Below are 25,746 nucleotides of genomic sequence, written 5' to 3'. Positions count from 1 at the left end.
ATGTTTTTTTTTTCTTTTTTGGTATTGGTATAGTTGACCACGTTGAGAATTTGTCATTTTATCGAAACTTCAATTTGCTTCACTTTTGCACCATTTTACATTGTTTCTGCAATTCCGCTTATTTACTATAAATAAATAAAAATAAATTAATTACATGACAATTGATTTGAAAATAGCTTAATTCTACTGTTTAGAATGTAATTACGCACATAGAAATGCACGTAATCATGAAGCTTGTGTTTTACTGCCACAATATATTGTTTGCTGTAGTCAACTTAGGCAACTAGATTAACATAACAGACAAATTATCACTCCACCTTAGAGACTAATCACAATCATCAAATGCCTCAAGGGCTTTGTTATTTGACGATGTAAACTCTGGTTGCCCAGAGATACTGATGAATGTATATTAATATATGCCAGTAGTCCTACATATACATATACCACATCCTTAAAAATAGTAAATACCAAATGGTTTTTGATTGCAATTGGTATATTGATTAAAAACTTAGACTCTGAATGTAAAATACTAATTCAGTCACTTTCTGTTTGAACTTTAATAATGTTCTATTTTACTCATTCAAAGTTCTTTGTAAATATATGTTCTACACATGTTTCAATTTTTTTTTTTTTAAAACCAAGGTAATTAATTGTATTAAAAGGAGATGAGCAACCGGCATGCCTAGAGAGTTGATGAGAAAGACATGAGTGATAGTCAGATACGTGTTGTTTGTTTGGTCAATCGCTATAGTTTACACAGAAACTCTAGAATTGACTTTGGTGAGAGACCTCATTCTAGGTCTTCCTCGTTCTCGCTAACCAATTTCTTTTTTACTCCATTACTTCTTTCATATAGACTTATCAGTTCAAGTTCTCAGCATTAGCCGGGAACTAGAGATTCCCTTCAATTGTCAAACGTTTTGGCCATATACACTTAAGCCGGCCAAAATATGAAGTACACATTCTTCTTCCCAAGGCTTCTTGTTCAATCTATCTTGCTGGTTATCTATGCAAGCTTTGCTTTCGGAGCTAATCAATTATCAGAAGATGAAGGTAATATATATATATATATATATATATAGGATTTTCTCAGGTAAGGATATCATTACCTAAGATTATGGAACGGAATTCCAGTTTTTGACCACTTTTCGATCACATATTCACATCTTAACCGTTCAGTTATTAGGTCCTAATGTATAGATCACTTCTGCAAATTTTCAGCCAAATTGATGATCGTTAAGGTATCCAAAACTGCAATTTACACGAACGAACCGAATCTGTCGAACCGGAACCGTTCGTGTTCATTGTTGTGAATTGCAGTTTTGAATACCTTAACGATCATCAATTTGGCTGAAATTTTGCAGAGATGATCTATACATTAGGACCTAAAAGCTTAACGGTTAAGATGTGAATATGATCGAAAAGTGGCCAAAAACTGGAAATCCGTACCTAAGCTTAGGTAAGGACGTCCTTAGCCAAGAATATATATACATATATATATATATATATATATATATTTATAGTTTGATCTTGTTTTGCTTTCTGTACTCAAGTCATATATCTATGGTATATGCATATATATTATTTCTGACGATGATGTTTATTGATAATTAACACGCAGTACAAGCTTTAAAGATCATTGGAAAGACATTGGGAAAGGGCTGGGATTTCACTGCAGATCCTTGTAGCGAAGCATCTGGATGGATTACTCCCTTAACAGACAGCGCAGTTGCGAGCAACGTCACCTGCGGCAATTGTACTACTGCTGGCGATGACCAGATCTGCCATGTTACAAGCATGTATGTAAAACTCTCTCTCTCTATGTGCCTATGTCCGTACAGTTACTGTTGAACACTGGAAGGCTAAGAGCCTAAGACTCATGCTTGAAGACTTATAGTTTCCCAGTTGTCTTCATCGTGTTAGATTATTCGCGAGGGTCCTGTTGCCATTAGTTCATATATATATGATAGTTACATGAGTGAGGGCTGTATAACGCGTACGTATGCATCCAGCGGCCAGTATATATTATATACTCTCGGTCATTGGCTTAATTATGTAGGGTTGTGATGACTGATGACTATGTAGGAACTAATTAATATCACTTTGCGGTGACATGCAAGTGGCAATAGGGGTGGGCACGGGCTGGGACGAGACTTGGTTTTTTCAAAGTTGGTACCGAAGGTACCGAAACCGATCCGGATCGGATCGGGCCCGGACCCATTTCGGGATCCCAGACCTTTTTTTTTTCCCCCTATACACACACTCACAAGTACTTAACACTTATCCAAATTTTCCATATTTCAATCATTACAGGATGCATATGTCCTCCTAGAACTACAACTTATAAGTCTACACATTCAATTTTGCCTTAAAACAAATCAAACAATGTAAAATGACAAGAAGAAATGATCTAATTGTTGGAGACATCATTGAGTATGAAAGTGTGTGCAAATTTGTGTATGATGTTCCTTACTTCCAAGTGTAGAAGGTCAAGTTTTAGTTAGGGAAAGTGTAGAGTATCGTACCCAAGGGATTGAGGGAAACTCCACCCTAGCTAGATTACCGCAAGAAAGCCTAGAAAAATTATGCAATCTACCTTTTTACAAAGTCACAACCTTAGCCCTTTGGAAGCTAAAGATCATGAGGATGGTATTAACAATTATGGTAGTGAACGGCTTGATTGATTTTAATTTTTATGCGAATAAATTAAAAGTACACAAAAATAAAGTATGCAAATAAAAATAGAGATTTTGATATAAGAGAGAAATAGAGGCTTAGGCATCACACCTAGCCTTACTCATGCACACAATGTAACCCAAATTTAATGTAACAACATGTTTTGATAAATTCCCCCTTAGTGCTTTGATGAAGCTACCAAGAAACCAACTAGTCATGCAATTTAACAATCTCTTCCAAAGCAAAGCTAAATTACACAACCTTTATACCATTCAAATCTTCCGGATTATAAATGGCCTATGGTGCCATGAGCCTAAATTCTTCCGGAACCTAAACTCACAACATCATGCTTTAATTTCAAGGTAAGAAATTCAAGCAACTTAGTTCTTCCCGTAGGAATAAGCTAAGTCACCACCTATTTAGCTACATATGCTCACGGAATCAAGAGTTTATCAAGTTCATGTTTCCGATTCATTAACTTCCTAAAGCATGCTTCTAGGTGATAAATCTATGAACACACTTAGGACACATTAAAGTATAGTAGCCAAAAGATTCAAAACATGCATAAACATCAAATAGCATAAAGATTACATTGTTTTGTGCACAAGTTTGGCTAAGGCTGTGCCCTAGCCCCAAATTAAACTACTCACAACTCATATTTACACAACTACAAGCCATGAACATCATAAATAACAAATAAAAGAGAGCAAAGAGTGGAGAACAAGTGATATACCCACGGGTTTGACTCTTTTTGGAGCCAAACCAAAAGCACAAGATGGCTCCCTTGTCTCCTAGATGCTATATGAGAAGAGAAATGCTTCAAAGTATAGGGATTTCGGTTTCTAGAACCCAAATCACTATACAATTCCACAAAATCTCAAGAACAAGGTAAGAACAAGGCTTGAATGTGTGAGAATCAAGAGAAGTGATTGATCAAAGTGTGTAGAAACTTCGGTTTTGGTGAAACCCAAGTGGCTACACACCTCTCTCTTACACAAAATCAAAGAACTATGAACTACCTATGAAAAACTAGAGAGAAACTATGCTAGAACTAGAGAAAAGAGAGATTTTGATGTTGCAAAGTGAGAGAGTAAAAGGGTGAACGGTTTTGGGGAGAGAGAATGGGCTATTTAAAGGCCAAGGCAATTCAAATCAAGGGTGGAGATCAAAAGGAATCAATGGTGAGATGTGATTGACAAATGTGTAAGCACAAAATGTGGATCTAATTTTTGACTCTACATAGAAATGACCTAGGAAGCCCATAGATATTTTGGTGGAGAAGAAAAAGTAAGGGTAGAAGGGTAATTGTGTGAGGGAACAAGGTAATAAATATGAGACAAAGGTGTAAGGTGTAAGAATGAGATCATTTGTCATCTTGCAAATTTTGAATTTCAAAATAACCTAAACCTAAAGTCTTCCCACCCAAAGTTTCTAGCCCTAGTCAGCTCTTCCTTGTCCTCCACAACTGTTCTTGGTCGGCCAACTCGGCCGGAAATGTCTGGAATCCGGCGTTGACCACCGTTGACCCATTTTTTGTCCGTTTGCGCACTTTCGTCTCTTTTCTTCCTTCAATTGAATCTCCACCGAGAGTTCGGAATTGGCTTTTGACTTATTCATAAAAAATGTTCGTCCATGAGTGTAGATCATCCAGGAAAAATTTCAGAGCTTAGTTCGCCGTGGTTTGGCCGGAAATGCTGCCGGAATCCGTACAGGTCCGGTTTTGCAGTTTTTGTCTTTTAGTTGGAAAATTGTGCCGATCTTTTGAAGGCTTTCCACTCCGAACTAGCTCTTGAACTCTTCATAAGAAATGATCCTTAGGATGTCTAGAATGGATCTGGAAAGTTTCAACTCATTTGAAGTTCATTTGGTCAGTCTGCCACTTCTCCTTCTTTGCCTAGCTCGGTTTCTCCTACCCGGAGTAGGAAAATGTGCTAAAGTTGACTTTTTAGTGCATTTCCAAGCTTCTCCATCATTTCCTAGCATGACAAGGAAAACATAATAAATATATATAAATAAACACAAAGGTTAAGCAAAAGTCCAAGATTAGGGGAATAATTAGTAGGTAATTATGGACCTAACACTAATGTAGATGGACAATATGTACAAACTGCAAACAACCAACTCAAAAACTGGAAGTCTGGAATGTAGGAATTTAATAATGCAGTATTGTAGATTATGCAGTAATGCAAGAATTTAGTAATGCAGTATTGCAGATTATGCAGTAATGCAGATTATGTAGCAATGCAGTATAACATCCAAGTCAAAAATTAAAGATTTAATTTAATTAATTTAAATGAGACGGGACGAGACTACCCGGTATCGATTAGGCTAGTACCGGTACCGGGGGACGGGATGGGACGGGCCCCAACAGTAAATTTTAGATTTTGATCCCGGCTTGTACTGACGAATTTCGAGACGGGACCGGGACTTCAGTTTTGGGTGCCCAGCCCTAAGTGGCGATGTGTTTTTCACTTTATCGTAGCCTTGCATCTCTCAACATTTTTAACAAGGAAAACTATTTGCATCCAAACCGATTTATACCCGTTTGTTCAAACTTTCTCTTATTTGCATATATTTAGCATATCTAAATTTAAAATGTAACCGTTTAAAAATTAATAATCTGTTTTAGAGAAACTGAATTTGAGAGGAATTTGCTGTGTATTCTCATTGATAATAGGGGCCTCTTTATATAGAGGATTACAATGTATAGAATCTCAATCATACAAGGAAAGTAATTCTACATTGATTAGGATTCTAGATCCTTCTAATTAAATCCTATTACCACTAGGTCAAGTAATCTAGAGTTTGGGCTAAACACAAATTAGGTTTTCCTTGAACACTCCCCCTTGTGTTGCCCAAACGCGGTGCTTCTCTCGTTGCCTCGTTAAAAACCTTGCTGAGTAACAAAAACCCAGTGGGACAAAAATAACCTCGGTCGAAGGGGAAAAAGAGCACATCACACCATTCACGATTCGAGACGAACATGTAGACATCTCCCCCTAATGTCTACACCTCCCCCTGATGACTACGATCATGGGAGTTCAGATAATTTCCGCAAGCCAATTCTTGCCACATGTTTCTCGAACGTGGAATTGGGCAATGACTTAGTAAACAAGTCTGCCTCACTGTCCTCAGATCGAACCTAGTTCACTTTGATCTCGAGGAGTGTCTGTTGTTGCTGATTATGCTTGGTGTTGTCGCTTTTGATGTAGCCTTGCCTCATTTGTTCAAAACAAGTAGCATTATCCTAAATGCTCGTAGGCTCATCTGTGGTAGACTTCAAACCATAATTGTTCGAACATGCGTAATTATGGATCCAATCCATATACATTCACGAACCACTTCGTGAAGAGCAATGATCTCTGCATTGTTCGAAGATATAGTGACTAGAGTCTATTATGTAGACCTCCAAGATGTCACGGTCCTTTCCCATGGTGAACACTTAACCGAATTGGGAATGACCATTGTGTGGGTCAGAGAGATACCCAACATCAGCAAAACCTTCCAAAACACATGTCGTTTTGGGATGGGGATAGAGAACGCAGGCCAGCGTTGGCGGCATTTCTGGTGTGTGATGGGTCCGAATCCATCATCTCTCCATAGGGATAGAACAAGCCCATATCATACATACATCTCAAGTATCGAAAGATATCTTTTACACTAATCCAATGGCGTCGCATTGGCGCAGGGCTATATCTAGCTAACAAGTTCACAACATATGAGATGTCCGGTCTTATGCATTGAGATAAGTACAATAATGCGCCTATTGTACTAAGTAAGGCACTTTTACCTCTAGCACATCTTCGTCATCATCCTTTTGACGAAGAGGATCATTTTCAGGATCAAGACTACGGACGATCATGGGGGTGCTTGAAGGCTTGACCTTGTCAAAAATGCCTAAGCATCTATCGACACGATGCTCAAGTTCCAAACAGAGACATAATCATGTTCTCCCAAAATCCTTCATCTCAAACTCGGATTTCAAGTGTTCAGCGGTTTCCCTTAACTCTTTAAGGGCTTCTAATGAAGATCGTGTCCAACATGAACCTCCATAGAATCTGAAACTTGTCATAGAAACGCGTGGGCATATCCCTTCCCCAATCAAGTAGTCACTTTAGTGAGCGTTTCAACCTCTTTGTAAACGCGCTCCATGGTCTAGAGCCACTTGACTTGGATAAATGAAGTTCGCCATGAACCTTCATGTATATTCCGTATCTAGATCCCTATAGGGATACGTAGTGACCATATTTGTAAGCTGCATGTTCAGTTATTCGGAAACTACCAAACTGACAGGGTAGTGGAGTGCAATGACATCCATTACGAGAGAATATGTCTCATCGTAGTCGATTCCAGGGCGTTTTGTGAGAAGCCTTGCGCCATAAGGTGAGATTACCATCTCTTTTTCTCACTACGCTTTCTAACGAAGACCCATTAGTCAACAGGTTTTATGTTAGGAGGTGTTGGCATCACTAGCTTGAAAACCTTCCTCTTCATTAGAGAATCCATCTTAACCTGGATCGCATCTTTCCATTTAGGCCAAAAACTCTCTACGTTGGTATTTATTCATCAACGGAGCGTGGTTCGATATCATTTGACTCAACAAACTCATGTGCAACGAAGTGCGTGACTACATCATCAATTATATTCTCAAGAATAGGTTCGGACGTTGAGGCGTCCCCCAACGATAACCATAACCCGGAAGATACTCATGAGACGGATTTTGAGTCTTGATGATCAAAGGATTGGAATGTGCCAAAGTATCCTTCGAACCCACGGGCCTCCCACGCATCCTAGCTGGGGCCATGGCCTGTAACGCCAGAGTGCCACTCTCTTTGGCGTTGGCGCCATGCCTACCTCCGTGTAGGGTGGCGCTACGTCCTCTCGTAGGGACGTCCTTCCTTGCAGGCATGTTTGCAGCATATTTGTGTGATCTCCTCACTGTAATAGGGATCGAGATGAGACATAGTGGGGACAGGCCACGACAATTTCTGTCGTTCCTGCTGAACATCAGTGTTCTTATCTCCCCCTAACGACAGGAAGACTGTCTCATCAAAGTGACAACCCACAAATCTAGCGGTAATGAGATCGCCTTGCAAGGGCATTAAGTGGCGGACGATTGTTGGAGTCTCAAATCCAACTGAGTGGCCCATTCGTCTGTAAGGACCTATCATAGTGCGCTGTGGCGGCGCAATTGGCACATAAATGGCTCACTCAAATGTGCGTAAGTACAAAATACGTGTACCCAGTCACTAGCTGTAACGCAGAGGTACATTGAGTGGTGGTAGGTCGTAGACGAATTAGCATAGCTGCATGCGATATTGCATCACCCCAAGCGGATGTAAGAAGATTGGTGCGCATTACCAATGTTCAGACTACCATCGTAATCGTGTCCGCGAGACCAATTGGGTGTGTACATGGGAATGTGATGTCCAACATCAAGCCCATTGCAATATCCATCGAAAGTCTTCGATGTAAACTCACTAGCATAGTCAAATCCAATTGACTAAATAGGATGATTTGGGGAGTGAGCCCATTGTCATATGATATGTGCTAGGAGTGTAGCATAAGCAGCATTTATAGGTGGACAATGGCACAACACATGACCAGCGTGTTTGCGTGTCAACCAACATCATAAAATATTTAAGCGTCCGCAAGTTGGTTGAATCAATCCACAAAATCCCTACGGATTCTTTGTAAGAACAGAATGAGTATTGTCATATCCTTTGCATAGGACGGTCTCAGTCCTAATTTCCCTAAGGAACGGGCTTAGTAAAACGAGCGAGAGGCTTTAGAAGCAACCAATGAGAATTTTGGTTAGGCCTGAGCGTCTGAAACGCTATTTTGAAGCAAGTTGGTGATTGCAGCATCACCTAGGGCGCCATCACCATGATGGACGCCATCCATGGAGTCATGGATAGGGACTACGCCAGCCCTAGGCTGCAGCGTCGGTCACACTTAGTCCAGGAATCAACTTTTGATTCATGCTTCATTTCGCTCGAGAGAAAAGATGTCCATGTGAAGTCTTTAGTAGACAGATCATCATATCATGACCAGGATAACCTATCCTGTCGTGACAAAGCCAATATGTGTCTAAATCCAAGAGATCTTCTCTCATAACTTTTATTGGATTAATAGCTCGAATAGTGACATAGAGTCCACTAGAGAGACACATAAACTTCTCTAAGATGCGTCTTTGTTCGCAATCATTAGAGGTATTGCAAAGGAACTCATTTCCGTTCTCTACATGCATTTTCGCATGGAATTCGTTGGCTATTCATAGGGTACGATTTGCCCTAAGAGCGTAGAGAGTTTCTGTGACAGCTGTAATCAAGGTGCCATTTGGCAAGTGGAACTTGGGCTATTCCATGTCCTTGAATTAATACTGATGGCCCAACCATCATAGTCACAAAGTCATATGCTCAGAATCAAAATGGAGTCATAATGAAAAGAACTCGAAATTTTATTCATAAGCCAACAGAGTACATCATTGTCTCTTAACCATTAGGAGAATCTAATCCAAATGCTAGCTAATGCAAAACAATGGTAGTCGTCTAACTTCTTTCGGTAATTCCAAAATAAATGTGACCAGGTGAGTCGAGAGATGTCGGTGGAGTAAGGCTCACTTAAGTACCACTAATCTCAAAACCTTCCTAGACATCACACTTACTGTGGGTGGGCCTACTTTGAAGAAAGACTAAACCATTGGCATTTACTACAAAGTATATGGCAATTGCCTATTACATCTCTTGGAAAAATAAAGACTTAAACAGAATTGGCGATCTATTGATCCCAGCCAGATTTGTAGTCTCCAACCCTTCACTTTAGATCATCTTCTTGATTTTCTTGTTCCACATAGTGAGCTTCTCTTGCTTCACAATATGCTTTGTAGGCAGTGACAAGTTCTTCACGAGCTCTACAAATGTGTGCCCAATGATCAGACACTCCACATCGAGAACATACATCTCTTTGCTCGAACTCCATTGATTGAGGCGCTTTGAAAGCGTCATTTAGATGGCTCTTAGTGTTGGTGGCGCCACCAACATGACCAGAGGCATTGCCTCCCTCTCTCTTTCCACGTTTACCTCTTCGGTTCCGTGTTCGCCTATTTTGGCGGTTACCTTCCCAAGTAGAGCGATTATATGGATCAGAATGTCCAAAAGTATACCTAATATTAGGGTTTCGCTCTTGGCGCCCTCTCTTAGAGGTGCGACTATAATTGGATTCCAGAATATGCTCTGTTTCCACGGATCTCGAATTATGGTTCTTCACAAGGATATTGTCATGCTTTTCAGCGACATTCATAGCTCCAATGAGCTCATGAAACCTTGTGATCCATCTTGCATTAACATCGATTCGATAGTTCTTAGCAACCATCAATACAGAGACGGGGAAGGTAGAGAGAGTCTTCTCAATCAACATCGCATCTGTCATCTCCTTACCACAGAATTCCATTAAGGATTTAATGCGAAGTGCTTCCGAGTTATAGTCAAGAACTGACTTGAAATCACAGAAGTGGAGGCTATGCCATCTCACTTCTAGGTTAGGAAGCAAGGAGTCACGGACGTTGCCAAATCTTTCTTCGAGTGAGACCCACAGCCTTTTGGGGTCTTCTTCATTCATACACTCGTACTGGAGCGAATCATCCATATGACGAGTCATTAGGATGATGGCTTTCGCCTTATTTGCCTCTAAGGCTGCTCTATTTGCTTCCAAAGCTTGAGCTTGCTCAACAGTTATCACGTCCTGGCTAGGCTCGAGAATCATATCCAGGAGTCCATCAACCTTGAGATGCTGGCGGATATCACGAACCCACCTGTGATATCCAGATCCAGTTGTTCCCAATGGAGCAAAGTCCAATTTGTTCAGGTTACTCATCCTGAAAGAGAACAAGAAATTAGGGTTAGTTTCGGAGCGAAATAGGCTACCACGAAAACATATGAAATTTCTGAGTGTAATCGCTTCCAAGAAATTTGGAATTTCCGAGCGTAGTCGCTTCTAAGAAATTCGATTCCAAGAGATATTGGATTAGATCGAAACAATGATGTAAGTGGTCGATCATAAATTCTCTACAAACTCTAAGTTTGGAGATCTCAACAAGCTCTAAGCTTGGAGTGAGCACGAACCCCCACAGTTCGGCTTAATTTGGTCTCCCCTATAATGAAGAAAGAGGGGTAGAAGAAGGGAGGTTGCAAGTCCCCGAGAAAAAGAATAAAAAAAACTTCAAACTGGGAACTTTTAGTAAACCATACCTCTTAGGATTGCAGAGCGTATTCGATCCTTATTGTAGGATTGCAGACGAGCTTCAGTCCTAGGCGAATCAAACTTGTTGAAATTCGGAGCAAATTTGCTTCTGAACAGCTCCCACTCTGATTGGTGTACAGGTCTCAAAACGACTCCAATAGGGCTTAAATTTGGAGGTTAGATAGAAGAGACAGACTTGAACAACTTTGATGAAGGAAGAATTTTCATCAGAGGTTCTGAACAAGATGTTTCGGTGCGTGAAAGCAGACTGATCTGCACAGAAACGAGCGTGCTGCTGTGTTGCAGGGGGCAGCAGGCATGCGGCAATGCTGCAGGTGAAGTAGGCGGCACAATGGTGCGCAAGGGCTGCAGGGGCAGCATAGGGCATAGCTAACAAGGGCTAGGAGCTTGTGGCAGTTTTGGTGAGAAGAGTTTTCGGGTTTTTTGTTTTTAGGGCTAGGGTTAGGGCTCGTGCTGATAACGTGTTTTAGAGAAACTGAATTTGAGAGGAATTTACTGTGTATTCTCATTGATAATAGGGGCCTCTTTATATAGAGGATTACAATGCATAGAATCTCAATCATACAAGGAAAGTAATTCTACATTGATTAGGATTCTAGATCCTTCTAATTAAATCCTATTACCACTAGGTCAAGTAATCTAGAGTTTGGGCTAAACACAAATTAGGTTTTCCTTGAACATAATCAACATTTTAAGATCAACATTAATTAAGATATGATCTTTGAAATTTGATTTATAACTTTTAAATTGATAAATCGTAAATTTGAATTTGCTAAATATATGCAAATAAGAGACAGTTTGAAGACGATAGTCCAAACCAATTTGAATGCAAGCATTTTCTCTAGTTTGGTGGACGGAGGTTCATATTAGTTCAAGGTCCTACAAGGTCCATCTTTGAAGTTCTAGTTCTAGCTAGGGTGGCATGTATATTTCAACTGCGATTTCACTTCCGTACATGTATAATTCAAGTTTAGATCTCCGGTGGCATTCAAGTTTATACAAAAATAATTTCTAATAAGGGGTGGGCGCAGTTTGGGCTAGTAAATAGTTCTTTCAGTTTGGGCTAGTAAATAGTTCTTTAACAGATATGTTGATTGACCCAAAAAGTCGGGACGTGAGAACAGAATCATAGAAGTCACGAAAAAGAAGAAGAAGATGAGACAACACAATCCCTTCCGAGGAGAGAAGTTGAAGCCTTGAAGGTACCGAGCAGTACCACCCTGAACTTGAATCTATCACAAAATTAAAAGCTATTAAACATATTCCAACTCTATTTTCCTTTTATAATATGGTTGTCTTTTTCGTCCTGTCATCGACTCATAAAATCTGAGTTGGGATGTGTTAAAGGAAAACTGAATTGGGAGAGAATTGAGTCGTGCTTTCATTGATAATAGGGGCCTCTTTATATAGAGGATTACAAGCATAGAGATAGAGTTGTACATGGAAACATAATCGTACATTGATTGGATATCTCCTAAGATTCTCCGAGAATATCTCTAATATAAACCATATTTCAACTATAGCAAGTAACCTCGAGTTTGGGCCAGACACATATTCTGGATTTACTTGAACACTCCCCCTTGTGTCGCCCAAACGTGGTGCTCATCTCGTTGCCTCATTAAAAACCTTGCCGAGTAACAAAAACCCAGTGGGACAAAAATAACCTCGGTCGAAGGGGAAAAACAGCACAACACACCCTTCACTTTTCGAGACCATACATGTAGACACCTCCCCCTAATGTGTGCATCTCCCCCTGACGACTACGGTCATTGGAGTTTGGATAACTTCCATAAACGATGCTACCAACATGTTTCTCGAAAGTGGAATTTAGGCAATGACTTAGTGAGCAAATCTGCCACATTGTCCTCAGATCGAACCTAGTTCACTTTGATCTTGAGAAGAGTCTGTTGTTGCTGATTATGCTTGGTGTTGTCACTTTTGATGTAGCCTTGCTTCAAAACAAGCAGCATTATCCTATATGCTCGTAGGCTCATCTGTGGTAGACTTCAAACCACAATTGTTTCAAACATTCATAATTATGGATCCAATCCATATACATTCACGAACCACTTTGTGAAGAGCAATAATCTCTGCATTGTTCGAAGATATAGCGACTAGGGTCTGTTATGTAGACCTCCAAGATATCACGGTCTTTACCCATGGTGAACACTTAACCAGTTTGGGAATGACCTTTGTATGGGTCAGAGAGATACCCAACATCAGCAAAACCTTCCAAAACACATGTAGTTTTGGGATGGGGATAGTGGACGCAGGCCACTGTTGGCGGCGTTCCTGGTGTGTGATGGGTCTGAATCCATCATCTCTTTGTAGGGATAGAACAAGCCCATATCAATCATATTTCTCAAGTATCGAAAGATATCTTTTACACCAAACCAATGGTGTCACGTTGGCGCAGAGCTATATCTAGCTAACAAGTTCATGGAAAATGAGATGTCTGTTCTTGTGCATTTAGCTAAATACAATAATGGGCCTATTGTACTAAGTAAGGCACTTCTGCCTCTAGCACATCTTCGTCATAATCCATTCGACGAAGAGAATCCTTTTCAGGATCAAGACTACGGACGATCATGGGGGTGCTTGAAGGCTTGACCTTGTCAAAATGCCTAAGCATCTATCGACACGATGCTCAAGTTCCAAACAGAGACATAATCATGTTCTCCCAAAATCCTTCATCTCAAACTCGGATTTCAAATGTTCAGCGGTTTCCCTTAACTCTTCAAGGGCTTCCAATGAAGATCATGTCCAACATGAACCGCGATAGAATCTGAAACTTGTTATAGAAACGCATGGGCATATCCCTTCCCAATCAAGTAGTCACTTTAGTGAGCGTTTCAATCTTATTGTAAACGTGCTCCGTGATCTAGAGCCACTTGACTTGGGTAGATGAAGTTCACCATGAACCTTCATGTATATTCTGTATCTAGATCCCCATATAGATACGTAGTGACCACATTTGTGAGCTGCATGTTCAATTATTCGGAAACTACCAAACTGACAAGGTAGTTGAGTGCAATGACATCCATTACGAGAGAATATGTCTCATCGTAGTCGATTCCAGGGCGTTTTGTGAGAAGCCTTGCGCCATAAGGAGAGATTGCCATCTCTTTTTCTCATCACGCTTTCTAACGAATACCCATTAGTCAACATGTTTTATGTTAGGAGGTGTTGGCATCACTAGCTCGAAAACCTTCCTCTTCGTTAGAGAATCCATCTTAACATGGATCACATCTTTCCATTTAGGCCAAATCTCTCTATGTTGGCATTCATTCATCAACGAAGCGTGGTTCGATATCATCAGACTCAACAAACTCATGCGCAACGAAATGCGCAACTACATCATCAATTATGAAGGAGTTTCTATCCCAAGTCTCATGTACACTAGTGTAAGTTTCATAGAGCTCTATATTCTCAGGAATAGGTTCTGACGTTGAGGCGTCTCCCAACGATAACCATAACCCGGAAGATACTCATGAGACTGATTTTGAGTGTCGATGATCAAAGAATTGGAATGTGCCAAAGTATCCTTCAAACTCACGGGCCTCCCACGCATCCTAGCTGGGGCCATAGCTTATAACGCCAGAGTGCCACTCTGTTTGGTGTTGGCGCTACGTCCTCTTGTAGAGACGTTTATCCTTGCAGGCATGTTTGCAGCATATTTGTGTGATCTCGTCACTTTAACGGGGATCGAGATGAGACATAGTGGGGACAGACTACGACAATTCATGTTGTTCCTGCTGAATATTTGTGTTCTTATCTCCCCCTAACGACGGGAAGACTGTCTCATCAAAGTGACATCTGCAAATCTAGCGGTAAGGAGATCGCCTAGCAAGGGCAATAAGTGGTGGACGATTGTTGGAATCTCAAATCCAACGTAGTTACCCATTCGTCTGTAAGGACCCATCATAGAGTGCTATGGCTGCGCAACTGGCACATAAATGGCACACTCAAATATGCGTAAGTACAATACTTGTACCCAGTCACTAGCTGTAACGCAGAGGTACATTGAGTAGCAGTGGGTCGTAGACGAATTAGCATAGCTACATGCGATATTGCATTACCCTAAGCGGATATAAAGAGATTGGTGCGCGTTACCAATGTCCGGACTACCATCGTAGTCGTTTCCGCGAGACCATTTGGGTGTGTACATGGGAATATGATGTCCAACATCAGTCTCATTGCAATAACCATCGAAAGTCTTCGATGTAAACTCTCTAGCAATGTCAAATCCAATTGACTGAATAGGATGATCCGGGGAGTGAGTCTGTTGTCATATGATGTTTGCTAGGAGTGTAGCATAAGTAGCATTATAAGTGGACAGTGGCACAACACGTGACCAGCGTGTTTGCGTATCAACCAATGAGATATTTAAACGTCCGCAAGTTGGTTGAATCAGTCCATGGATTCTATGTAAGAACATAATGAGTATTTTCATATCCTTTGCATAGGACTGTCTCAGTCCTAATTTCCCTAAGGAACGGGCTTTGTAAAACAAGCGAGAGTCTTTAGAAGCAACCAATGAGAATTTTGGTTGGGCCTGAGCGTCTGAAACGCTATTTGAAGCAAGTTGGTGATTGCAGCATCACCTCGGGTGCCATCACCATGATGGACGCCATCCATGGCGTCATGGATAGGGACTGCGCCAGCCCTAGGCTGGTGGTGGACGGAGGCGGTGCCCTAGGCAGCTGCGTCGGTCAAACTTAGTCCAGATATCAACTTTTGATTCATGCTTCGTTTTGCTCGAAAGAAAAGATGTCCATGTGAAGTTTTTAGTAGACGGATAATCATATCATGACCAGGATAACCTATGCTGTTGTGACAAAGCCAGTATGTGTCTAAATCCAAGAGATTTTCTCTCGTAACTTTATTAGATTTAATAGCTCGAATAATGACATAAAGTTCACTAGAGAGACACATAAACTTCTCTAAGATGCGCCTTTGTTCACAATCATTAGAGGTATTGCAAAGGAACTCATTTCCGTTCTCTACATGCCTTTTCGCATGGAATCCGTTGGCTATTCATAGGTGCGATTCGCCCTAGAAGCGTAGAGAGTTTCTGTGACAGTAATCAAGGTGCCATTTGGCAAGTGGAACTTGGGCTATTCCATGTCCTTGAATTAATACTGATGACCCAGCCATCGTAGTCACAAAGTAATATGCTCAGAATCAAAATTGAGTCATAATGAAAAGAACTCGAAATTTTATTCATAAGCCAACGGAGTCACATCATTGTCTCTTTGACCAAAGAAAATCTAATCCAAAATGATAGCTAATGCAAAACAACGGTAGTTGTCTAACTTCTTTTGGTAATTCCAAAATGAATGTGACCAGGTGAGTAAAGAGATGTCAGTGGAGCAAGGCTCGTTTAAGTACCACTAATCTCAGAACCTTTCTAGACATCACACTTATTTTGGGTGAGCCTACTTTGAAGAAAGACTTAAACCATTGGCATTTACTACAAAGTATATGGCAATTGCTTATTATACCTCTTGGAAAAATAAAGACTTAAACAGAATTGGCGATCTATTGATCCCAACCAGATTTGTAGTCTTCAACCCTTCACTCTAGATCATCTTCTTCATCTTCTTGTTCCACATAGTGAGATTCTCTTGCTTCACAATATGCTTTGTAGGCGGTGACAATTTTTTCACGAGCTCTACAAATGTGTGCCCAATGATCAGACACTCCATATCGAGAACATACATCTCTTTGCTCAAACTCCATTGATTGAGGCGCTTTGAAAGCGTCATTTAGATGGCTCTTAGTGTTGGTGGCGCCACCAACATGGCCAGAGGCGTTGCCTCCCTCTCTCTCTTTCCACGTTGACCTCTTCGGTTCCGTGTTCGCCTATTTTGGCGATTACCTTCCCAAGTAAAGCGATTATATGGACCAGAACGTCCAAATGTATTCCTAAGATTAGGGTTTCGTTCTTGGCGCCCTCTCTTTGGGGCGCGACTATAATTGGATTCCGGAATATGCTCTATTCCCACGGATCTCGAATTATAGTTCTTCACAAGGATGTTGTCATGCTTTTCAGCGACATTCATAGCTCCAATGAGCTTATGAAACCTTGTGATCCGTCCTGCAGCAACATCGATTCAATAGTTCTTAGTAACCATCAATGCAGAGACGGGGAAGGTAGAGAGATTCTTCTCAATCAACATCGCATTTGTGATCTCTTTACCACAAAATTCTATTAAGGATTTAATGCGAAGTGCTTTCGAGTTGTAATCAAGAACTGACTTGAAATCACAGAAGTGGAGGCTATGCCATCTCACTTCTAGGTCAGGAAGCAGGGAGTCAAGGACGTTGCCAAATCTTTCTTCGAGTGAGACCCACAGCCTTCTGGGGTCTTCTTCATTCATACACTCATACTGGAGCGAATCATCCATATGACGAGTCATTAGGATGATGGCTTTCGCCTTATTTGCCTCTAAGGCTGCTCTATTGGCTTCCAAAGCTTGAGCTTGCTCAACAGTTAGCACGTCCTAACTAGGCTCGAGAATCGTATCTTGGATTCCATCGGCCTTGAGATGCTGGTGGACATCACAAACCCACCTGTGATATCTAAAGCCAGTTATTCCCAATGGAGCAAAGTCCAATATGTTCAGGTTACTCATCCTGAAAGAGAACAAGAAATTAGGGTTAGTTTCGGAGCGTAAAAGGATACCACGAAAACATATAAAATTTCTAAGCGTAATCGCTTCCAAGAAATTAAATTCCAAGAGGTATTGGATTAGATCGAAACAATGACGTAAGTGGTCGATCATAAATTCTCTACAAACTCTAAGTTTGGAGATCTCAACAAGCTCTAAGCTTGGAGTGAGCACGAACCCCCATAGTTCGGCTTAATTTGGTCTCCCCTATGATGAATAAAGGGGGGTAGAAGAAGGGAGGTTGCAAGTCCCCGAAAAAGAAGAGAAATTGAATTTAAAAACTCTAAAAACTGGAACGTTTAGTAAAAAATACCTTGAAATAGGTCGCCGGAAAATTTGGCAGGAAAAAGTGGCCGGAAAAGGTGCCGGAAAGTCGTTGACTATTGTTGACCGGAGGGTTGACTGCTGTTGACCGGTGCTGACGTGCCTAGATGACGTGGCACTGATGCTTACGTGGCAGGATGATTTGGCTTGCTGACGTGTCTTGCACAGTGGGCCGCGTGATTGTGTCTGTGGTCCAGTAGGCTGCCCTCCCTTTTTTTTTTGTTTCTTCTGACTTGGGCCCGCGTCTCTCCTCTAGGCTGCTTCTTTCTTTTCTTCCTTTTCTTTCTTCTTTCTTTTCTTCTTGGCCGTTTCCCTTTTCTTCTTCTGGCAGTGGGGCCGTTCCCCTCCTTTTTTTTCTTCATTCTTTTCTTCTTCTTCTGGGCCCACTCTCTTTTTCTCCTTCTTTTTCTTCTCTTTCCTTTCTTCTTCTACGCGTCTTCTTCTTCCTCTTTCTGTTTTCTAGTTTTTTTTTTCTTTTTCGTTTCGCTGGCAGAGGCTAACCGGCTAATTGATGGGTGAAGTGGAGACGCTGGGCAGTCGCAGGAGGCTGTTGGTGCTGGTGCAACTGTGGTAGCAAGACTAGCACGGGCTATGAGTGTTGGTGGAAAGGTTGGGATTTTTCCGGGTTTTTGGTTTTTAGTTTTGGGATTTCAGGGTTAGGGCTTTGTGCTGAAAACGTGTTAAAGGAAAACTGAATTGGGAGAGAATTGAGTCGTGCTTTCATTGATAATAGGGGCCTCTTTATATAGAGGATTACAAGCATAGAGATAGAGTTGTATATGAAAACATAATCGTACATTGATTGGATATCTCCTAAGATTCTCCGAGAATATTTCTAATATAAACCCTATTTCAACTAGAGCAAGTAACCTCGAATTTGGGCCAGACACGTATTTTGGATTTACTTGAACAGGATGTGTATTATGCATTTACACTACTAGAAAAATTAACTATACACACTAATTTCAATCAATCAGTGTGTGTAAATAAATGCTAATAGTCACTGATATCTTAAGTGGGAAGCCTATAGCTATTTTACATTCACACATTTTATTTATGTCTCATTTAAGGAGAATGGCCTTTGGTCTCTCCCCAGTCCCTACTGATAAAAAAATTAGTGTGAACTTTTTAGGGGGACCCATCTCTGCACCCAATATGCCATTAAATTACTTAGTATTTAAAATCTGTATGAACTAATTAAATTTTAAAAAGTAAAATATTCTATTTCACCATTTGTGTTTAAACTTTAAAGAGATATTTTTAGTATTTTTGTTTTTCTTAATTTACATGATGCAGTACGTTTTAAAGATTAATATTAATTAATATAATCACATTTAGTGATAATGTTATGAGTTCTAATCCCATGCGACAATATTCACTTTTAGTCATAATCTCCAGATTTGTTCATCAGCAAGCATCTTCTGCTTCATTATCATCAAATCTCAAATCAATAGGAAAAAGTGACTCCTAAATAACTGGCGATCATTGTAAATGAAACATCAGGAGAACCTTGCAAGAAAATAAAATAAAATAAAAGATCAGATCTTGAAAAGATACAAACGAAGACCCAGATCAAGAATGTTAAACTAATTTATCAACGATAGATTAATGACAATTACCTGTTGTTATTGCGAACTCTTAAGACGCAGTTGAAGATCTGAAGATGGCCTGACAGAATCATCAAAGATCTAGAAATACCAAAACCACCCAATATTTAGAACAAACCACGTAGGAGTGAAGAAGGAAATCCATGGGCTTCAACATATGAAATGAATTCATATGGAGGAAGCGGTGTTGGGCGAGATCTACTTTCTCTCTCTCTAGCTTTTAGAGAGAAGAGAGAGACACGGGGAATGACTAAGCTTTTTATTTACAACTAGCCCCTTAACATGTGCGAATTGGCTTTTATTTTTTTAAATTAAAAAAAGTTACAGCAATTTCTCTCCTAATTTTAGGGAAGCTTCTCCTTTTTTCATGGGAGGTATTGCAAGTTTTTCAAATATGATATAGTATATTGACTATCTTATCCTCATATAAAATAATTTATTTATTAATATTTATATTATGTGAGGGCATATATGGTAGTTCAAAAATTTAACCATTCCATGAAGAATTGGCTTAATTATATAATTTTTTTTTTTTGAGAATAATATAAGATTTGCAAGTGAATTGTGAAGTAACCTAATTGACCAAAAAAAAAAAAAAAAGTAAACCCAATTGACCAGCTTTAAGAAAATTAACAATAATAATAATTTTTAATAAATCGCAACTGAAGTCTGTATGCCTGCCACTTTTTTTTTTTTTTTTTTCTCTTTTCAAGTTCTGCTTTTTTTATTTGATATTATTATCTCTTTTGCCCTTATTATCTGAAAAATGTATCTTTTCCTTGCTAATTATGGAGTACCTGTTGAGAATATATACATCCCACATGGAAAAAATGAGACCTTGCCTATGGGTTTATAAGGGTTTGGGCCACTCCATCCATTGCCAATTGGTTTTGGATGTGAACCCCAGATCACTTTATCATGGTAATTGGTTTTGGATGTGAACCCCAAATTACTTTATCATGGTATCAGAGCGGGTTATCCCACGTGTGCATGCCTCGCGGCCACACAGGCTCCACGTCACCCAAAGTTGTCTACGTGTATGGCTTGAAAATTCGCCACACGTGCGGGGGCGTGTTGAGAATATATACATCCCAGATGAGAAAAATGGGACCTTGCCTATGGGTTTAATGGTTTATAAGGGTTTAGGCCACTCCATCCATTGCCAATTGGTTTTGGATGTGAACCCCAGATTACTTTATCAGTACCTACATGAAACTTTGATGACGATACAAGAATATTAGGTTTTTGTCACAAAGGGAAAAAATAAAAAAACTAATTACATTAATCATTTATTAATGGACTTTTAAATGTTTACAATTTCTACCGTATAAATCAAATCAACCGTAATTATCCTTTCCACATGACAAGTAATTTCCTTTATTATATAAGTCGAATAAGATTAATTACATTAATCACTTATTAATGGACTTTTAAGTCTTTACCATGCATATAAATCAAATCAACCAGAATTATCCTTTTCACATGATTAAAAAAGATCCGTAAATTTTTGGATAAATTTTTTTTTAGTCCCTAATATGAAATAAACTTGCAAAGATGAGGGAGAAGATCACTAGGATTTATTTCTGATCATTTTAATCATTAATCCACACTGATATCTATGTGTATTAAGTATTAACAACAATAATACAAATGGTGTCTATGTGAGATGCAAACATGTCTCTTCTGACAAATATTGACACAGATACCAGTGGAAAAGTAGCAATTGTTATAGATATTAAACAACATACATACAGATATTAGTGTCATTTCGACATTCACATGGACGACAGTGTGAACATTCATTGCTACAGATGTTTGTGGAAAATAAAATTATTTTGCAAATTATAATTTTGGTATTAGTAACAAATATCTGTGTATAAATAGTTCACATAGATATCAGTATAAGTTAAATATTTGGTACATACAGACATTTGTGAGAAAGTCTAACCACACTGATTTCAGTGAGTAATAGTGTGAGCATATTCTTATATAGGACCCAGTCATTCAATTCACACGGATATCTGTATCTACAATTTAAAACTCACTGATTTTTTATCAGTGTGAGAGTCAGTGTGTTTAAAATCTGTGTGGATTGCTCTTTTTGCTAGTAGTGTTAGGAATGTGTTAATAAAATTTCTCATTAAAGAAGACGACGCAGAACTTTAAAAAAAAAAAGGTTCTTTTCGCATGTTCTTACTGCCTTATTTGTGCTTATTGCCTTATTTGGTCTAGTAACTTTAGTCTCTTTTGTAAGTCTCTCCCAGTCCTCGGTTCAATTCACGAACTCGTAATTGTGAATTATGTGATAAAAAAATAATAATAAATAAAGACAAATATAAAGTTTAGTCTCCCTTATATAAGTGGAATATCATCAGGTTGGATTGGCAAATTGGGTAACATGTATTATACATTATTATGTGATAATAAAAAAAAAATGTCTTTACTAGGGTATATGACACATCTTTCCAAAACAAAAAAATTAAATACCAAATTAGAAGTAGTCAATAAAATTTCGGCAGTTACACATTTTCTGCTTTTAGTGGTTCTGCCGCACTGGATAGCGGGAAGAAATTGTAGGTTTAGGGTTTAGGTGTAACGTGGATTTTGAATGGCTTCAGAGTTCAAACCAGAGAAAAGGAGAAAGCCAAAAATAGTTTAGCTGCATACTTTTCACATGCATCGTAGCTGTATTAGGTTGATAGGCAATGAAGCCAATGATCATCCCATTAGAACAATGTACTTGTGAAAAATGCACTCCACCTGTTTGTCAGTATGCCTATAATTAAGAACTGGCCATTGCCCGTTCGAGTTGGGTTTTGTTCCTTGGCCTTCAATAAAAGAAGAAAAAGTAAGCAATTTCTGTAACTCGATAATATTTGACCTGTTTTGTCTCAGTACTTTGTGGCTGTGTTTGGAATTTAGGTAGGCTATTTAACAGGTGTTTGTTATTTTCTGATGAAGCGCAGATCTCTGAAAGCTCAGAATTTGGCAGGAACACTCCCACCAGAGTTGGCGAGGCTTCCCTATCTACAAATAATGTAAGCACACGCTCACCACTCCATGTTTGAGTCATGCAAAGCAAGCAAAAGAGGACTTTTGATAATACATATTGAATGTTCTGTTCCAAATTTCTAGTATCTATAACCACGACTCATTTTTCTTTCTTCTTTTCTTCTTTAGTGACCTCTCCCGCAACTATCTGAGTGGTACCATCCCTCGAGAATGGGGCTTCCTGCCGCTAATTACCATGTACTAAATTAACTTCTCTCTCTCTCTCTGTGTTTACATGTGTGTGTGAGCGCACGCGCAAGAGTGTGCAATTAATATTCATCTCATGTTCATATTATCACATCAAATTTCTTTCATAAATGAAGAATCTAAGACAGCTTTATTGATTGATGGCCGTTTGGTGTTGACGAGTCATTTGAATCATAAATATTGAATCTTGCATATGGTTTTGTTTGATTTCATATTTACGGCCAATTAGTGTGATGGAACCATTCTCCTTATAAAAATGATTCCAACTATGAGTATTGTTGCAGTTCCCTTGTTGGAAACCGTTTGACAGGTTCCATCCCCATTGAAATCGGAAACATTAGCACCCTGCAAAGTTTGTGAGTGATTCCCCTTTCTTTCCTTTTTCCCTTGCTTAATATATGAAGTTGCTTAACAGAACTGATATCTTTTTTGTTTTGTGTGTAGGGACATCACTTCCAATAAATTTTCAGGACTGCCTCTGGAGCTTGGGAATTTAACCAGCCTAGACAAAATGTACGACATCTGGCCTATTGGAAATTTCCCCAGATAATATATAAATGGTTTATTTGATTCTCTGAGTTGTAAACAGAGGTTATTATCGCCAGTAAATCAGCTATCTGTTTGATCTTTGTTTAGAATTATTATCTCCCCTTTATTTTCTCTTTTAGGCTTCTTTCCTCAAACAATTTTACTGGGAAGTTGCCCGAAACATTTGCAAGGCTTACCACATTAACGGACTCGTAAGCTTTTTTATCATTTTTTCTTTCTTATTTTGTTTCCTTAGCATCCAACTTAGTCCGTATAAATTGCAGTCCCTGATTAATTTGTAACAATTTTCTTTTTCCTACCATCATTGCAGTCGGGTTGATGACAATCACTTTTCTGGGAAGATACCTGATTTCATTCAGAACTGGAAAAATCTTACAAAACTGTTAGTGTCTTATACGTGTGTTATCTTTAATGATAGCCGATTCTGGACATTTTATAACACTGATTTAAATTATAACTTGTTAAACAGAGTAATTCAGGCTAGTGGTTTGACTGGGCCAATTCCATCCAACATCTCTCTTTTGAAGGAATTAATTGACCTGTTAGTATAGCATTCGAGTTAATAGCTATTTATAAACAGATTTGGAATTATCTAATTGCTATTCATGGTCGATTTTAACTTGCAGGAGAATTACTGACTTGGATGGACCTGAAGCACCTTTTCCTGCACTTGATAATATGATAAAACTGGAAACACTGTGAGTTAATGCTCTAATTACAGATATGTATATATTGATGTACCAAAAGTCTTTGCAAAATCAAAGTTTTAGCGTTTATGTTACAGGATGTTGAGGAATTGCAATCTTACTGGAGAGCTACCTACGCATCTTGCAAAACTTACAGACTTGAAAAGATTGTTAGTATAAATGTTTTTCTTCTTGTGTCTCCTGTGTACAGATAAATCATTTTCTTTCTAGATCTTATTATATTAAAGAGTCATTTTGGCATAATTGCATGACTTTTAGGAAATGTTAGAAGTTTCTAGATGCCAGTGTCCTGTAAGTATTGTTTTGATAATATCTACTGAAGTCCAATTATACAAATATGTACTCTAGGTGGTAGAAACATAGAGAACTATGAGTCTCTTCCAGTGAATTAAATTGAGAGTGTTTTATGTAGTGATCAAATCATATGTCCATTTTTTAATCTTTAATCAATGTAATCATGCGCGTTCAGGCATACACTGAGCTTATATTTTAGCAGACTCAGGCTTTTATTGGAAACTTGCCTTACTCTGTCATCATTCGGAGGATTCAATTAGATAAGATCATAAGAAAACAATTTAAACTGTTCCAATAAATAGAAATATAAGAGGGATAAAGGGAGAGGAAGAGCTAGAGCAAAACCTACTTGAAGTGCCACCTTCAGTTCCTCTGCATGAACACCCTAAATGTACAAGTTTAGAACATTTTGATCAAGTCTCTTGTACTTTAAGTTTAATTACCTTCACTGCTACCATTTTCCTTCAATCGCTCGGCAACTTTAGTATCCTTGTATTCCATCCTTATCCACCGAGTGTTGGTATGCAGCCAATTTTGCACTTTTTTACTTAATTTCTGACTGATGATCATTTCTAAACAACATATGATCGTACTATTATGCACTTGTTTGTTGTGTATCTCATTCCATAATGCATATTAATTATCAATTAATGAAGTGCTTAAGTCATATCTCATTAACAAATATAGAACTGCTTTTTTAAGTCTGTACTCTGTACTTTTATTGCAACAATTTCAGATCAGGTGCTTCAAATTATTCTTGCACTACTAGCAAAATAACAATACACACGGATTTACTGTAGTTAAAAGCCACAGAAATCCGTGTGAAATAGAAATATTAACAGAAATCCGTGTGAAATGAGTATAATCGAGCCCACAATAATTTATACAATAACAATATCAACGGAAATCCGTGTGCATAAACAACAGTCACAGATATCTGTGTACAAACTAAAACATTTCACACGGATATCTGTGTGAAAATCAATTCACACTGATTTTTGTACGTATTATAAATTAGTTTATTTCGAAATAATTAATTTTTTTTTTATGTGAATTATGGAGGGACGGATTTCCGTTACAATAAGCATTTGATACAGATATCTGTGTGAAAAGAACATAATTGAGCCCTACAGTGATTTATACAATAATAATATCGATGGAAATCCGTGTGAATAAACAATAGTAACAGATGTCTGTGTAAATGATAAAATATTTTTACACGGATATCTGTGTGCAGATCAATTCACACTGATTTCTGTGTGAAAATCCGAAATTAGTTTATTTCGGGATCATTAATTTTGTTTGTTATGTGAATTACGGAGGGACAGATTTCCGTTATAATAAGTATTTGATACAGATTTCTGTGTGCAATGAGTAATACACACGGATTTCCGT

At 38.9% G+C, this 25,746-nt stretch overlaps 1 protein-coding gene and 2 long non-coding RNA genes across 3 annotated transcripts; 2 read left to right on the top strand and 1 right to left on the bottom strand.

The window, feature by feature from the left end:
* The first annotated feature begins 950 nt into the window (after positions 1-950).
* Positions 951-24,216, top strand: LOC121049172 (probable leucine-rich repeat receptor-like serine/threonine-protein kinase At3g14840). Its single transcript, XM_040505774.1, has 6 exons — positions 951-1,053; positions 1,622-1,799; positions 22,510-22,581; positions 22,724-22,792; positions 23,086-23,157; positions 24,135-24,216. Exons 1-6 carry the CDS (start codon positions 951-953, stop codon positions 24,214-24,216), a joined length of 576 nt encoding a protein of 191 aa, XP_040361708.1.
* LOC121049357 lies at positions 19,237-19,799 on the bottom strand. Its single transcript, XR_005799713.1, has 2 exons — positions 19,556-19,799; positions 19,237-19,445 (listed from the first exon to the last, which is right to left on the bottom strand). It is a non-coding gene; the product is annotated as an uncharacterized LOC121049357 (long non-coding RNA).
* LOC121049359 lies at positions 23,278-23,703 on the top strand. Its single transcript, XR_005799715.1, has 3 exons — positions 23,278-23,314; positions 23,470-23,541; positions 23,661-23,703. It is a non-coding gene; the product is annotated as an uncharacterized LOC121049359 (long non-coding RNA).
* Positions 24,217-25,746: the final 1,530 nt, after the last annotated feature.

The sequence above is a fragment of the Rosa chinensis genome, chromosome 5 (genome assembly GCF_002994745.2).
Source record: "Rosa chinensis cultivar Old Blush chromosome 5, RchiOBHm-V2, whole genome shotgun sequence".
In the NCBI taxonomy this organism is placed as follows: Eukaryota; Viridiplantae; Streptophyta; class Magnoliopsida; order Rosales; family Rosaceae; genus Rosa; species Rosa chinensis.
This window is presented reverse-complemented; position numbering and strand designations above follow the sequence as displayed.

What these genes read in the sequence shown, in the direction of transcription:
- LOC121049172 (XM_040505774.1), top strand. Translation starts at nt 951, where the DNA reads ATGAAGTACACATTCTTCTTCCCAAGGCTTCTTGTTCAATCTATCTTG. An exon ending in TCAATTATCAGAAGATGAAG is followed by an intron (nt 1,054 to 1,621) that starts GTAATATATATA and finishes ATTAACACGCAG; the next exon opens with TACAAGCTTTAAAGATCATT. An exon ending in ATTAGCACCCTGCAAAGTTT is followed by an intron (nt 23,158 to 24,134) that starts GTGAGTGATTCC and finishes TTTATGTTACAG; the next exon opens with GATGTTGAGGAATTGCAATC.